The sequence below is a fragment of the Carassius gibelio genome, chromosome A19 (assembly GCF_023724105.1).
Source record: "Carassius gibelio isolate Cgi1373 ecotype wild population from Czech Republic chromosome A19, carGib1.2-hapl.c, whole genome shotgun sequence".
NCBI classification, from domain to species: domain Eukaryota; kingdom Metazoa; phylum Chordata; class Actinopteri; order Cypriniformes; family Cyprinidae; genus Carassius; species Carassius gibelio.
This window is the reverse complement of record NC_068389.1, coordinates 24,096,454-24,112,935: the sequence shown is the minus strand read 5'-3', so window position 1 is coordinate 24,112,935 and position 16,482 is coordinate 24,096,454. Positions and strand designations below refer to the sequence as shown.

Sequence of the window (16,482 nt, the reverse complement as noted above, 5' to 3'; positions counted from 1 at the left end):
ATTCAGTCAATCGATTTGTTCAAATCACTGATTTACTGAAAACTCTTGTGAAAACACGCAGTAGTAAATTAAAACTGATCTGTTCGAAAACGAATTACTGTGCTGTTTGACTTTGAATCATCAATTCAACCGATTTGCTCAAACCAATCAGTTTTCATGAACAAAACAAGTGACTTATCTGTATTACTAACATATTGTACAAAACACGTTGAATTGTATTTAGACGTGAACCTTTGAATCATTAATTTAGCTGATTCAGTTAACTTTTTGATTTATTTAGAAATAAAACAAGCATTGAATCTTTGACAGTAAAAAAAAAAAAAAAACTTTAATAACTGTTTTATATATATATATATATATATACGTTATATTGTATAAAATAATTATGTGGATATTTACAGTATATATTTTGTTTCCCATAGGACTACGACGATGGATATGGAACAGCCTATGATGAGCAGGGATATGACTCATATGACAACAACTACAACAATCAGGCACCAAAGTAAGTGTGTTTGTGTGTGTGTGTGTGTGTGTGTGTTTTGTGGAGACTGAGCCATCTGAGTGTGCTGTCCATGTAAAGGGCATCTCTCAGAGTGCATGTGAAGTTAGATCTGAACAAGAGAGTTATTCACAAAGTAGGTCAGTGATCACCTCTCTGTATCGAACCAAAGAGTTTGTGTAGGTCTTCACAGAGTTGGACTTGGAGCTTTAGAGCACCAGGTCCGACTATGGGTTACCAGACTTGGCAAATGTCACGACTTTCACTTTCAAATCAGATAAATATTTTTGTAAATATTTTTGTTTGTACGATTTAATATGATTTAAACTCTACGTATTGAGAATTTCATCTTCACCATTTTAAGCATGGATCACATTTGAAACTTCACACGAACAATTTCCTTCACAAAAAAAAAATAATATTTTCAGCAGAAAATGGGAATTGGCTCTTGACAGTTGACTTGCAGTGTGTGAACATGATGCTGGATTTGTGATGGCGAAGACATGTCACAGTAATCATCAGGTGGACTTCATCACATTCTAAACCTACACTTTTCTGTTTCCATGTCAGTCAACAGATTCTTCCTGAACTGGAATGCTGTTTTAGGAGCTTGTGACAGTCAAACTGATTTGCTTTTATTAATTAAGGAGGAGTATTTTGGGGAGCCTGCATACTTCTTTATGCGGCAGGTTTCTGTGTTCTTTGATTCATAAAACATTGTCTGTGTGTTTCTGAGCTCTGGTAGATTTCCTCATGCCTCGTCCTGAAGCCTCTTTGATCTTAATATGTAATCCAGGGACATGTAAACCAGCTTTTCTTTTAATCATAGAATATGTGGTGATCCAGAGGTGGTTTATCCTCCATCTACTTAAATGAAACTATATAGTAGACACAGCAGGCCAGGTCTCAGATCACTATTTTGAAGCTACTAGTTTAAGATAAATCTATGTATAAAGTCTGTGAATTTTACATAATCTATAGGTGTATTTAATGAGCTATAATAATGTGCTGGAGGCTGGATAATGTTCTTGCATCATTTAGTCTCACCTGACAGTGACTTTCAGAGGTCCGCATGCTTCCATGAGTCAGAATCTATTTGATAATTGCCATCAGTTGAAAAAAAAAGCATAAAAAAATTCTTTAAAAAAAAAAAGCGATAAAAAGCTGCTTTTTAAATTAAATTACCGTAATGTTATTCCAATGCGCCTAATGCTAGCAGTGCCAAGGTCATGGGTTTGATTCCCTGAGGATGCATGAATGGATGGAATTCAATGCTTGTCACTTGTATAAAAGCTGTAAATGCATCAGGAGACTCACCTGACGTCAACACCATATTGTTTAGGTTTCAATTTCAACTGTAGGTTTTCACATTGTAATGCAATGCAGTTGTGTGTCCTCCACCTTTGTGGACAAGAATTATTATTGATATTGACTTCTGGTAGAACGATTCGTTGATGTTGCTGGCTGAGGCAACATTACTATTATTGCTGGTATTTAGAATTAGTCATTTGAATAAACGCTTAACTTCTGGTATTTAACTTCAATATTTACCTCATCCAGTGTAATGGGTATATTCATAACATATCATTGAGAAATCATTTAATATAATAAACTAAAAGTAAAAAAAAATTCAAAGTGTCCTGACATGAAATTAGTCAAAAATGTCGGTTCTCATGACATTTCGATGCTAAAAAATAGACTATGTTAGCTGTGTGAACAGAAGGGGAGAGCACGGTGGGGAAATGTTCATGCAGGTGAAGGTTTATTTCACAGGAGCACTGAAAGGGTAAGAGGTCAAAAGTTGTGAGTTTTTTTGTAAAAAAAAAAAAAAAAAAAGCCTTTGCTGTGATTCTCCCAGGTGTGTCACCTTCTAATGTTGTAGTCTAGATACTCCACGCGTGTGCAGTCACGCTCCCTGCGGAAGTGCTCAGGGGTGCGTGAGTGCGTCTGACAGCATTTAAACTGCTCGTCACCTTCTTCAGAGTGCTATAGAGCACCATATGGCCCACATAACACATACACACACACACCCACACACACACACACCCACCCACTTAATGTCATATCAGCTATTGGCCTCGGCAGAGCAGTTTGTTTCAGAAAATGTCAGTGCGGTGAGTTCTGAGGCTACTGCTTTTCAAAGGTTAACACTGCTTAAGGAGACTCAACTCTGAGAGTTTAGATTTAGAGGGGAAAAGAGCAATTATAATCACAACTGATTAGAAATTCCCTCTTAGGAGATTGATTGATTTGGAGTTTTTCCTCGCCTTTGGCTTGATCTCTGAGGGCTCTGCAAAGAAGTGCAATAGAAGTGTTTTTATTTACCGTTTTGTGAGTTTGAGAACTTGAAAAATTTTGTCGATCAGTGATAATGCAGTTTTATTTTCAGATCTTTATAGTGACTGTACATTTAAGTGAATTTTGAATAAATTTTAGTACAATGTTAAGTGCAACATGTTCATTCAACTTTAGTTTTAATTTAAATTGGCAGGCATCTAGTTTGAATTTGCACAAATAATAATAATAATAATAAATGTTACATTCATTCTACTGATAACATGATGGAAGGAATTAATGTGGACATTGATTGTAGATCTGTCAGGCTTCTGTTTTGTTTCTGGTAGTGGTCTACGATTGTTATGGATCTTCGTGATTTCTTTACAGTTTTCTTTTAGATCTGGTAGGACTTGAGCATTATTGTGGATCTTTGTGGGGTTTTTTATGGGTTTGGTTTGGCTCTGATAGGATGTTGCTGTGCCTCATTCTAGATCTGCAGGGGTCTGGGTTGTTCTGCTGATCTTAAAAGGTTCAGTCTGCATTCTTGCAATGAAAAAATTTTTTATTATTAAATTAATACAAAAAATCACTTTGATTAATTGTATTATTATTGTTATTGTTATTGTTATTGTTATTATTATTGAATTATTTTGAAGTAAATGAATTATATTATTTAATTAATGTTCAGTCACAGCAATCACATTATAAATAAATAAATAATTTTCAATTGCACTTTTTGGAATTGTCTTTCATTTTTCATTTGCCAGTGTCACTTGACAGTTAATGTAATGGAAGCGACCAATGAACTTTCAGCTGAAATTTTAAGACTCACCTCATTAAACACAGCATGACTCTCAGCATTTAATGAATGTTTTTGAATAGCAGTTCTCTTCCACAATACCACTAATAGTCTTTTTGTTCTTTATATATATATATAAATTATATTTCAATATATTATATTAAATTTCAAATTATATATATATATATATATATATATATATATATATATATATATATATATATATATATATATATATATAATTTAAAATAACTAAAATTAGTAAATTGAAATTCTTAGTACTCAGTCCAGAAATCTAGATCTTGACTCTGCTATTTATTTATTTATTTATTTTCCTATTCTTTTGATTCTGTAAGTATAGAAATAAGCTGTTCCACACCTGATGAAGAGGAACATTAGAGAGTTCAGCTCACATCTCTGCAGGTCGCGATTATCACGATCAATTACTCCTCCGTTCAAAGCCTCAGACTTTGGCAGCTTTCTCTCTCCTCTACACCTGTCTTTCTCTCTCATCCTTTACTCACACATTTCTTCCTCTGTTCCACTTTCCCTGAACTGCCTTAGACAGATGTGCTGATATTTTTAACATGTTTTGCCTCTATTTTAGAGGTTTGGTGGGTTCGTTCTCGTCTCTGTGGACCTTTGGTTCTGTTCAGTTCTGTTAGTGAAACAAGAAGACTGTCGCAAGCTAAATTTAGATTCATTTTCATATTACCAAAGAACACAGTGAAATCTCTTCGGTGTCTGTCGCAAAGTCACAAGCATTTGCAGACCACAATTTTGTCTGCTGCTTGTTTGAATAGACAGAGACATACAGTAATTTATGACCAAAAGGATGTTATGCTTATGTTTGGGTCCAGAAAATTGCATTTTCCCTTTTATATTAGGACACCATAAAAATGGGAAACATAATTATTTCCACATGACATATGGTGTGTACAAAACATGTTAGACATAATAAATATACACTGAATGTCCTGGAAATTCAACTTTGAATTGGTGCAAAATGCTCAATAGAGGACAAAGGGCTTTATTTTTTCAGTCTTGTCTTAAATGAGTAACCTTAATGGTCAACTGTGATAAAACATGCATGCTGTGTAAACACGTGTTTGCTTAAAGTAGTGTCCAATTTCAATTCTGGGCTGAATTGGTCCCTTTAAGGAAACTTTGTTACCCATGTATGGAAAGCAGAATTAGTGCTGTGTGATGTTTATTCACCTTTTTGCCCTCTAAACCTCTTCTGAACTCTTGTCTTTCAGCGTGAGTGTGTGAGAGAACGAGGCAGTAATTAGTGATTAGTGATAAGAAACTCAGAGTAGATTAGACCAGCGAGACTCTTTACAGATGCCCCACTGCTGACTTACCAGCTGTGAAAACAAGACGAGAGACGGAGAAAACACAGAGATCACCTGGGACATGTAGTACATCATTCAGATTTAACCCCACCATCTGTTCAACCACACAAGAGAGAGAGAGAGAGAGAGAGAGAGCGAGAGCAAGGTCCACTTATGAATGTCAAGTCAACGAGGGCCCGTCCTCAAGGAATACTCTTTTCTTCATTCATACAGATGTGCTTATTGTATGATTTGAGAATAGATCTTTTTCCTTTTTTTTTTTACATGATTTAAACTCTTATTTTATATTATCATTATATATATATATATATATATATATATATATATATATATATATATATATATATATTTTAGAATTAGATTTATACATGTATTTTAAATATTGAAAATATATATATATTTTTTATGTTACTTTTGTATTTAAAATAAAGAATAATTATATAAAATTACAATTTAGTTTTTACAATTCTGCACTAATTCTCTAAATCTCAAGATGTACTTTGAATCATTCATGCTGAAGAACATGATCATCATGTGTTGTTCATGAATAAGCCTTACCAGTGTTGTGATAATTATTTTTACGTGTTAAAAATAAATAAGTACTGTAATATAATAAAAGTTTATTCAAATAACATAAAAAAGACCAGACCCCTCGATGCATGTGAAACTTTTCTCCCTCAAACAGCACGCTAGTGTTACTTCTACACTACAGCAAAGAGTATAGAAGTTACTTCTATACTCTTTGACTACAGGCTACACACTGCAATATAAACAACGTATCTGCATGTTCTCACATCACATCGTTCTTGTAAAATAATAATAAGTAAATAAACACCAAAATCACTTCGCTGAGAATGAAACACCACTTACCAGCTGCCACGATGTTGAAAATATCCTCTAGCAATTAAAAAATGCGCGTGCAGCATGAGGAATCTTCCCGGTTGGATGAGGTCGTAGTCAGGTGAACGGTCATCATGTTGGTCATTTTATTTACGGCTAAATTATTATTAATAAATTGTACTAATATTATGATTGGGCGTGGGCAGGCATTCACAAAAGTTTATGTTATTACAAAAAAAAAAAGAGGAAATTTTGCTTTGACAAAAGGGCACTTAAGGGGCAAAGGAGCAGGTGCTCAAGTGAACCGGTTCTTTCGGACAATTCGATCAAATAAACCAGCTGAAAAAAAAATGGTTCACCGGTTCTTTTGCGCTCGATGTAATGCCGTCATTGGCGATGATTGCCCTTCATTCAAGCCTTTGGTTTACCCGCGCTTATAACATCAGTACAGAATCAGTTCAGAATCAATCACCAAAAGAATCAGTTCGGTTCAGATGCGCTCTGTGTCAGTCTGCTTCGCGCTGAATCACGCATGCGCAGTTATCATCAGCTCATCGGTTCTCGAATCGGACGCGTCCGACAGAAACGATTCTCGGTTCAGTGTATGAATAAATGTCGAAATAATTATTATTTATTATTGTTCTGCGTAGTTTGAAGAGAAACATTTTTGGATCTTTATCCCGCATATATATATTTTTTAATCAGGAAGAGGCTGGGGGGTCAAATGGGTCGTCAAGGCATTTTTTTGGCAGGGTCTTGAGACCCCCCAAGACCCCCCCTGGCGCCGCCGGTGTGTGAAAGTAAATACATTTTATTTTCTCTTCCAAAAAGGTGAGGCTGCAAAGAATCAGTGGTTAAAATTAATTTTTTTTCTCTGTACCACAGGAGTTAAACCCCAATCTTTGTGTGTGTGTGTGTGTGCTTGTGTGTGTGTTCCCATCATTTTACTGGCAACTGCTTCTTTAATCTCAGGGAGTTTAATGTGGGATTCACAAAACACTTGCTCTTGAAAGATTGCTCACTACCCAGTTGATTTGGACCAGCTCCTCCACCGAATCACAAACTGAAAGTTTAATAAATAAAATATATTTATATTTTCTATCTAGTGCTCAATTTACGGAACTATGGCAATGCGCGTATCGTTTCAGACACATGCTGTATGCGGTAGAACAATCACAGCAGACTGGGCCATCAGAGCAGTAGAAGTAGATTTTCAAGCAGAGTACTGCTGTAATTTTATGGTTACCTGTAGTAAAACTTCCAGCAAGCACCTGTGTGGTACCTCATGGTTGTCAGATCTGTGTTACTCAGGAGTGATTCTCACATATAAGCAATCACTGAGAGACTGAAGTGTTTCTGTACGCCATAGTGAAAACCTGATGCCAGATGTTTAAACAAGCCAATCTGGTATATAATCTGTTTAGAGAACATCAGATACACACTGAGTGTTAGTACTGCGTCGATTAGAGCTGGCTAAACATGGCTGAGTGTGTGAGAGAGAAAACATCAAGTACATAATGTATCTTGCCTTCAGAACTGCCTTCATTATTCGTGGCATAGAGTCAGTGAAGGCGCTGGAAACATTCCTCAGAGATTTCAGACCATATTGACATGATAGCATCACACGGATACTGCAGATTTGATGGATGCCAATCTATGATGAGAATCTTCCGTTCCACCACATCTCAAAGCTGCTTTATTGGATTGAGATCTGCTTACTGTGGAGACCACTTCAGTACAGTGAACCCATTATCATGTTCAAGAAAGCAGCTTGAGATCATTTGAGCTTTGGGACTTGTCATTTTATCCTTCTGGAAGTATCCAAGTTGGGTACACTGTGGTTATGAAGAGTTGGACATGGTCGGCAACTGTACTCAGGTAGGCTGAGCATTACCAGCAGAAGCCTGAACTGTTGATACGAGGCAGGGTGGATCCATGATTTCATCTTGCTCATGACAAATTGTGACCCTACCATCCAAATGTCACGACAGAAATCAGGGTCATCAAGACCAGGCAACCTTTTTCCAATCTTCTGTTGTCCAATTTCGGTGGATCTATTTCTTGGCATGGTCTTCTGCTGCTGTAGCCCATCTGCTTTTTTTCTCTTTTTCAGACCATTTTCTCTAAACTCTATAGATATTTTACTTGTAAATGCCAATATATCAGCAGGCACCAACATTCATTCCACGTTCAAAGTCACTAAAATCACCTTTCTTCCCCATTCTGATGCTCGGTTTGAACTTTTGGAGATCATCTCGACTATCTCTAAGTTGCTTCATTGTTATGGGCTTACTAGGTATTTGTGTTAATAAGCTGTTGAACGAGTGTAGCTAATAAAGTAGAACACCTCTGTTCTCTTGTAATGCATGTTAACTGTTGTTTCATGTCTGTCTTTATATTTTTCCAAAGCATTCCTGATACTTGAAGTTAATAGTTCAACACAGCATACCTGATAACTCCATTAAGTCTCCTCCGAGGAGTGAAATGTACCTCTGGGTGATTGTAGTTCATTCGACAGCATGTTTGCGGTGTTTACACGTGTGTGTTGCTAATTGGAGGGAATTGGACTGTGTGTGACTTGTATGCATCATTTCTGCTTACGCTCTACCTTGACTGGAGTGAGCCGAACAGGGTAATTGAGTAGAACAGAACAAACTCCGCACTGGAGGAGAGAGAGAGAGAGAGAGACGAATTAAGGGAATAAGGAATATTGACGATGTGTCAGGGAAGAAATTAAAGATGTCTAACGAGGTCTGGTGTTCAGATTGAGGAGAAGAGGTTCTTTATGGTGTGAAACACGCGGGGAGAGATGCATCTGGCAGCAGGTTGTGAAGTTGACTGATGCATTACTGATCACAAAAGCTTTAGGTCTCTTCAATTTCACCTTCACGCGCTGTGGAAATGGGGAATTTCATCACACATTTGATAGGAAGCCTTCTCCCGGCTTTCACTGGCTTCCTGAGCTTGTGTGTGGGAATAGTGACGGTGATTGTTGGTCTCCACACTGCAATCCAGCACAACCCTCTCTCTCTTTCTCATCCTATCTTCTGCTCCCTGGTGTGCAGACACATTTTAAGTGTGAAACTAGCAGTAACAGTGGGCTGGTGATAGGAACCTCTGCGTGAGCTTTGACATGGCATTTCCTCTCTGCAAGACACTCTTTTCTCAGCCCTTACGCTAGATTGTTGTATATGTGGGTGTCTGTTGTGAATGATGGGAGGAGTTATAGTATTATGATCAGAATAAGGGATGGAGTTTTAATAATATGATTAAATGGGGGAGCAACTATGGTTTTATGATTGTCTGAAAAGGAGAAGTTTTGATAGTACAGTTGGAATGAGGGGAGGAGTTATGATAGTAGAAATGAAATGAGGGGGAGGAGTTATAGCATTGTGACTGATTGAAGAGGAGGAGTTATGTTGTCATAACTGGGATGGGGGAGGGGATGTAGTATGATTGGAATGAAGGGAGAAGTTATGATTGTGTGGTTGAAAACAGGATAATGAGCTGCTCACATGAACACAGTGCCGCACTTCGTTTAGAAACTTTGAGGCACAGCGGACTAAATATTCTTAAATCGTTAATGATTTTAAATTGAATTAAATCCAAACCTTTTGCATTTTGATAAGCGCACTACACCATACCACTATTTAAATTTTCGTTTGATTGACGTGTTTCACCAAGGCAGGGGCACACAAAAAACATCGTTAGAGACATTTTATGTTGTTAAGAACAGTGTAAATAGTCTAAAAATTATTATTGTTCATTATGAAACTGTACTGATTACGCAGTAGAGGGCTGCCACATTAATGGGAGACAATGAAAGGAGTAATTATGAAATTGAGAGGAGGAGTTATGAAAATTAAGAATGCTGACATAGATTGTAAAAAAAAAAGAAAAAAAAAAAGGTCTAAATCTGAAGAATCCTCAGTGGTAGAAGCTGAGAAAACTGGTGAGCGTCTTTTTATTTTTTAGCAAGGCTTCTATTTCTCATGGTGCCATCCTTACCGAAGCCAGGGGAATTATGGGAGCATGAACATTGGGATATGGTTAGCAGTCAGTTGTGATTGACACTGGACAGCTCAGCTGAGGGCCTATGGGGAAAAAAACTCAATTTGGAGGCAGAAAGGGAACAGAGACCCAGGAGCAAAACTTCTGAGACGCAGGAATGAAAGGAAGATGCACTGCAAATCTGCTTGGAAAATAGCTTCTCTGATGGGTTACTCTGCTTCGTGTTGCTGCTGAGATGTTGCTTTGTCAATTCAAATAGGGAGCAGACAATCTCAAGTAAGCACATGCCTTGAACTCTCATCACCTTTTATATCTGTCCATATATAAATGCACATACAAACACATAGAGTGGCAACTGGAGTTTTCTTTTATTTTATTTTTTAGGGACAATGGATTATTAAAATGTATCATATTTACAGCCAATCACAGAGCATTGCTATCTAATATTTTATACCTTTTTCAAAACATTTTTAAATTATATTTCTGTATATGCGAAATCATATATACCCTGTAATGTATATATTTTAAGAAAACTGTTCTTAATATCTGTCTCTCATTTCTTTTCACAGCTCAGATGATTATTATGAATACAGCCATGGTATCAGTGGAGAATCATATGACTCTTACGGTAAGATATATATATATATTTTTTTTTTTTTTTTTTTTTTTATCAGTACCGTTTTATTATCATGTGGAATTACTGCAGTAGATCGACAGCCTGTTTTGCTTGATTTTCATTTTGCAGTGAAAAAATACACTTTCTATTTTACAATACTTCCAGTTAGTGCTCAAACTTTGAGTCTGACTTTTGCCCAAAGGACACACAGCTCCTGTTGTACAGCTCTTGTTATAAATACTGCTGGCAATGCAAGGCTTTTGGTTACAGTGTCTATAGAACAGAATTGTATTTACATGAACAGGCATTTACAATGAATGTTGAAGGGAGATGGCTTTGGATGCAGCAAAAGAAACAAAATGCTGTTGGATACACATCTGGTGAAAGGCAAACAAGTTTGCGGTTACGAACACTGTAGGTACTGAATAGCATACATATGGCAGAGATATCTGGAGAAGAATTGCAGTGCTCTGAAATTACTGATGTAGCTGTTGTAAGCTCATTGTCCCAGAAAAAATGATAAGATGTGCCATTGTATTTCTCTGCAGCTAGAATGGTAATGTGTGTGTGTGCTTTTAGTGCGTATGTACAGATGCATTTGTGTGCAATTTCTCTAAAGTAAGCATTTGTGTGCCTGTTTTCGATTGCATTATTTAGAGATTTTTTCTAAAGAGATTTGTAACAGAATAAAAAGTTAGTTCAGAACATAGTTTTAAAACTTTCAGTTTACAAATTTCTTTAGGTCTCTTTTATGTCCTGAAGTTTTTGTTGCATGAAGGTCACATAAAAATTTGTGAATGATTATTTTAATACTAATTATTGTTTATTGTATTTAGAATGTGTATTTTATTATATAATATATTGTTTAATAATATTATATTAGTAATTATAATTATTATGATTAATATCATTATTCATAAAATATTAATTATTATCTTGTTATTTTTCTTACATGAGGTCAAAAAGTTTCATCCCTTAAATAAATAAATAAATATTTTTCTTATGTTATCAGATTCCAATAATAAATATAATAAAGCACAAGGGAGTGACAGCATGTTTAGACATGACAGCACATTAAATTATAGAACTGATTTAAAAATAAAGGAAAGTAATTGCATCTTAAAAGTGACTTTACTTCGCGACCATATTTGAAACACACAGCGCTACACTTGCACACATAAGCAATCCATAACACTCAACTTAACACTTTTCCAGGTGGTACAACGTTTAGATGGCTTGACAGTTCAAAGGAGATCTCCCTATTATCCAGCTGATACACATCCTTGTTCTTTCTAAATGCAAGGACAGTGCGCGTGAACACTTTTCTTGAAGCTTATGCAAGCTAACCTGAGATTGACAGCTCTCTAATTAAAGATTATTGGCAATGGCTCCCGGCCTGAAAAACGAGTGACTTAAGAGCAATGGCCTTTGTGCCTTCCTGTCCCTAAGAAGAGCTGAGAAAGAGCAAGATCACACAAAAGCTGCTCTCGTTCATCGACACGAACGATCATGAATGAGCTTCGCTGTTACGCTAATGGCGGCGGTAACCTCTTGCTCGAGGGCACTCTACTAAACCCCTTTCAAGTGGCTATTTGATCCTCTGCTGCAATTAGAGTTGTTTTGTTCTTTCTGAGGTGAAGGACAAAGGCAGGATGGTTTGGGGATGTTTCTGTCTGATTGTCAGTATTAGTTGGGCTAAATTATCAGAGGTGTCATGAGTTTGGAGAGGAAGATAGTGAATGTTTTCATGACTCTTAGGCTTTTTTATTGTAAAGATTGATGTTGTTAAGTATATTCCTGTTTATACACATGGTAAATCTCACAGAAATTCTCTCAAGGTCACATTTCAGCAAAAAAGTTAAAGTAAAAAATTTAATATAAAACAAGACATTTATCACTGCCAGTACATTAATGTTTTTATAGAAAATATTTTAGAATTTGTTATAGAAAAAAAGGTTATGCTCAGAGTCCTGAGCCTCGATCATAACTTTATAACAGGCACCTTCCTATTAGATACCTTCATGATCGCGGGACCCATCGCAGCAGAGTTCGGCACAGGACAACACTTGATGGGCGCGTAGAGGCTCGCGTGTCCAGGATGTGCAAGAATAATTAGGGTGTGCTCATACTAGGCACTCTTAACCGTGCCGGAGCACGTTTGACACCCAAAGCCTGGTTTGTTTGACTAGTGTGATTGTTCCGTTTAGCAGTCCCTGGCTCGGTTGGAAGAGGTGGGCAACAGTTCGGTTCAGTTATATATACAGATAGATCTGTAAAGCAATATATTGTATATTGAACAGCTAATGACCTTTCTTACCTTTGCTCTTTGTCTCCCTCTTCAGGCCCGGAGGAATGGACAAACAACCGCAACAAGGCTCCACCAGCAAGGAAAAGCAAAGGAGTGTTCAGAGAGCAGCCGTACTCCCGATTCTGACCTGCTACAGTCCTTCATGTGCCCTCCCAAGTAATGGATTTTCTATGGACTCTATTTCCTTTTTTGCAAATAAAATCAACCAAAATGACAAAAATACAAATAGTCGAAGAAGTCAAGGGGTAAAATTAAGTTTCTGTGGAACTGATTCTGTTGTAACATGGACGACTCCCATAAATAAATATTACGGATCACTGGATTATGTAGTTTAAATCATAGAACCAATCAGAATTCAAATAGACTTACTTATGTGGGATGGAGGCGGGCACTATCGGTTAGGGGTGGAGTTACATGGGGTGTACAGTGTTTAGATTTAGCAGGTCAGTTTTTGTAGCTACTTTTTTTTTTGATGGGTGATCAGCTTCAATGTGTCCCTTGTAAATTTTACCTTTAACTAGAGAAAAAAGTAAAAGAAAATCATTTCTGCACATGTTGTTTTCCTTCCTTTCTCTTTTCTAAATGGAAAGTTCTTCAGCGTTAAAGGGCTTATAGGAGCATGTAAAAAAAAATTATACATATATATATATATATATATATATATATATATATATATATATATATATATATATATATATATATATATATATATGTATGTGTGTGTGTGCAGTTTCAGTTGCAATCAGAAAAGTTTGAATAGTCTTGTCTGGTTTTTGTGTTAAGCGTTAAAACCCTTTAATGAGCTCTTTGGTAATAGGTGTTTTCTTCTAGTGAGAGAGCTACTTTTAGACCTTTTAAGGAGAGACAAAATTGAAAGTTTTGGGCAATTACTCTGACTGACAAAAATTCACAATTCAGTTTCACAATTTTTGTTGATGTAGTATGAGAGATTCCTTCAAGTAAATGACACCTAGAAGTTACTCCTGCACACTTTACTGTGCAATTCTAATGTATTATAGCCCATATTAGCCTTTATACGCCACTAATGTTGGCTTTCCCTTGGTATGTTATATAACTCAGATGGGTTACAAATAGCAACAGAGCATTTAAAAACAGAAAAGACTAAACCGAAGCATCGCTTGTAATAGTCATAGACATTTACAGGGAATTCAGTGGTTTTTGGCACCATATATTTCCATTAAAACTTCTTGTAATGCATTTTAAGTGCACAGCAAAGTGTTACTGGTCATTTCTAAACCAAATACTGTTGACTAAAGTTGAACTGGTACTGTTTTATAAAACTATTTAAAGTCTAATCAAATGTATGCTGAAGTTTAAAAAGTGCTAGTAATGAAAATGATTGTGTTACTGGTGGTGGCTGTTTAATACATTTCTGTTAAGAGTTATAATCTTTGTAAGCTTGTGTAAGCCCTTTAATTCTCATCTCAGTTGATTAAAAAATAAACTTTTTGAAAGAAAAAATATCATTGTGTTTCAGAGCAAATTTTGTCCTTGTTTACTCTGGTAAAACTACATAATTTAAACTAACACCTGCTGTGTATTATTATCAAAACGTGTAGTGTAGAGTATCTAATTATAAGAAGAAAAATGGGGGGGGGGAGTCCTTTTAGCCCACATAAAAGTGAAAATAAACCAAAAACTACTAGAACTTTCAAAAATTAATCTTATGTGTATAACTATATTGACAGTAGAATTCAATTTAATTGCAACCGGCAAAATTAAGTTTATTTTTTATTATACCATACCCGGAAGCTTGAAATAAATTAGCAATTATAAACTTACCTTATTATCTGCTAGAATTCCTTCTTCTTGAAAACAGAAGACTCTTCTGTGATAAAGCATATGAAAGCAAATTCCTCACAGAAGTTAATCATCCCCTAATATATCTTTAATCATATTAATGACAACTTTGCTCGACTCTACAGATATGGTACTGTTGCACATGGAAAGTAATTCAACATATTGTCATATTTTAAGATTTAATAATGTAAGCGGTGGCTTTTTGAACTTGGTTCTTTTTGGGGATTTCTGCTTGCTGTTTTTGCTCTTTCTTCCCCCTTCTGGTCACATGACCGTCTCTATAGTCCACTAAACAGCCCACCCCCACATGACCTCTAAATGACCCCCAGCTGACCTCAGAGCTGATGAGGATGGTGGTAGCTGTATTTACAGGCCTTCATTCCACAAGGTAAACAACCCAAGTCACAATCTAATCTCATCTAAACTAGCCCTTAAACTAGATAAAACAAAAACAACCTGTTCATTTAAAGTTGTTCTTGGCGTAAGTTTTGCTGAGGCACTTAAATTAGAAGTAAAATTGTAAAAAAAAAAAAAAAGATCAATAAATAGCTGTAATATTGCTTTAACAAGTCATTATTATCACTAATTATTAATAGAGATAAAATGATATATATATATATATATATATATATATATATATATATATATATATATATATATATATATATATATATATATATATATATATATATATATTTTTTTTTTTTTTTTTTTTTTCTATGTGCCATAGTTTTAAATAAATGAATGTTTAATATTGTCTTACTATATGCTTTGGAAACCAATGCAGATTTGTGGTAAACTTGTGTTTATTGGTGTCCTTTTTTTATCAATACACTTTCAGTTTTAATGTTACTCTTTTCTTTTTCAGATTGCAATAACTGGGCTTGAAGCCATGAAACGATACTGATGCTCTTCTCAGATTAGTTAAGGTGAGCTTGATGTTTATACATACACACTGTAGCCAATTATAGCATGATATAATATTTTTACATTTAGCTATTATTTAAACTGTTAAATTAACAAAATAAGTTAATAAAACATTTGAAAAAAATATTAAATAAATATTAAATAATTAAAAAAATAAAATTGGCTATTATTTAAACTGTTAAATTAATAAAAAATAAAAAGGACTGCAATTTAAATACATACATACTATCTCGTCCAAGGACTGTCCTGTGTTCCGTGTCTTGTTTTGCTCCCCATATGCTCCCCATTACCCAGATTCTCCCATGTTTTGATTGTTCATTGATTTCAGGTGAGTCCTATCATGTTCTGTGTGTATTAAGCCCTGTGTTTCCTGAGTCCTGCATCTGGTATTGTTCATCTGTTCCTGCTAGGATCTCCCCTTCATAGCGTTCGCCCGGGATTTCTGTGGGCACGTCTCTACTATGGAGTAAGATGACGCCACTATCAACTCACTGTTCTAGATTGGGGCAAATTGCTACCGCCCTGTTGACCTTCCAGATACCACAGGACTAAGCTGGAGGAAAGTGATCCTCCGGGTCTTTAGAGCGTCTGACCCTAATCCAGAATCAGACCGCCGTCAAGCTCGCCAGCTGTTCCGAAGTCAATCCCTCCGGCTGCTCCAGTGTCAAACCCTCAGTCAAGGCCGCCAACCACGGAATTTCTTAAGCCCACTGGCCACTTTGATGTCAAGCCTGCCAGCCACTGCATTAAAGCCCTCAGCTGACAGCTGCATTATCCTTCACCTCTGCTCTTAAAAGGAAAATCCAGAGGAAGAGACTGTGGGCTCCAGCCCTTGAGTCCTCACCAGTGTCATCTCCAGGCCGAGTCTGCTGCAGTGTCGGCTCCAGCCCATGATTCTGCTCCAGTGTTGGCTCCATCCCCTGAGCCTGCTCCATTGTTGGTTCCAGCCCCTGAGCCTGCTCTAGTGTTGGCTCCATCCCCTGAGTCTGCTCCAGTGTTGGCTCCAGCATCTGAACCCGCTCCATT

At 36.3% G+C, this 16,482-nt stretch overlaps 1 protein-coding gene across 1 annotated transcript in view; it reads left to right on the top strand.

The window, feature by feature from the left end:
• Positions 1-14,192, top strand: part of LOC127935476 (KH domain-containing, RNA-binding, signal transduction-associated protein 3) — a 127,675-nt gene extending 113,483 nt beyond the window's left edge. Inside the window, exons 7-9 of the mRNA XM_052533377.1 lie at positions 423-505; positions 10,354-10,412; positions 12,743-14,192. Coding sequence (XP_052389337.1) covers positions 423-505; positions 10,354-10,412; positions 12,743-12,834 — 234 coding nt within the window. The 3' untranslated portion in view covers positions 12,835-14,192. The remainder of the gene's footprint in view (positions 1-422; positions 506-10,353; positions 10,413-12,742) is intronic.
• Positions 14,193-16,482: the final 2,290 nt, after the last annotated feature.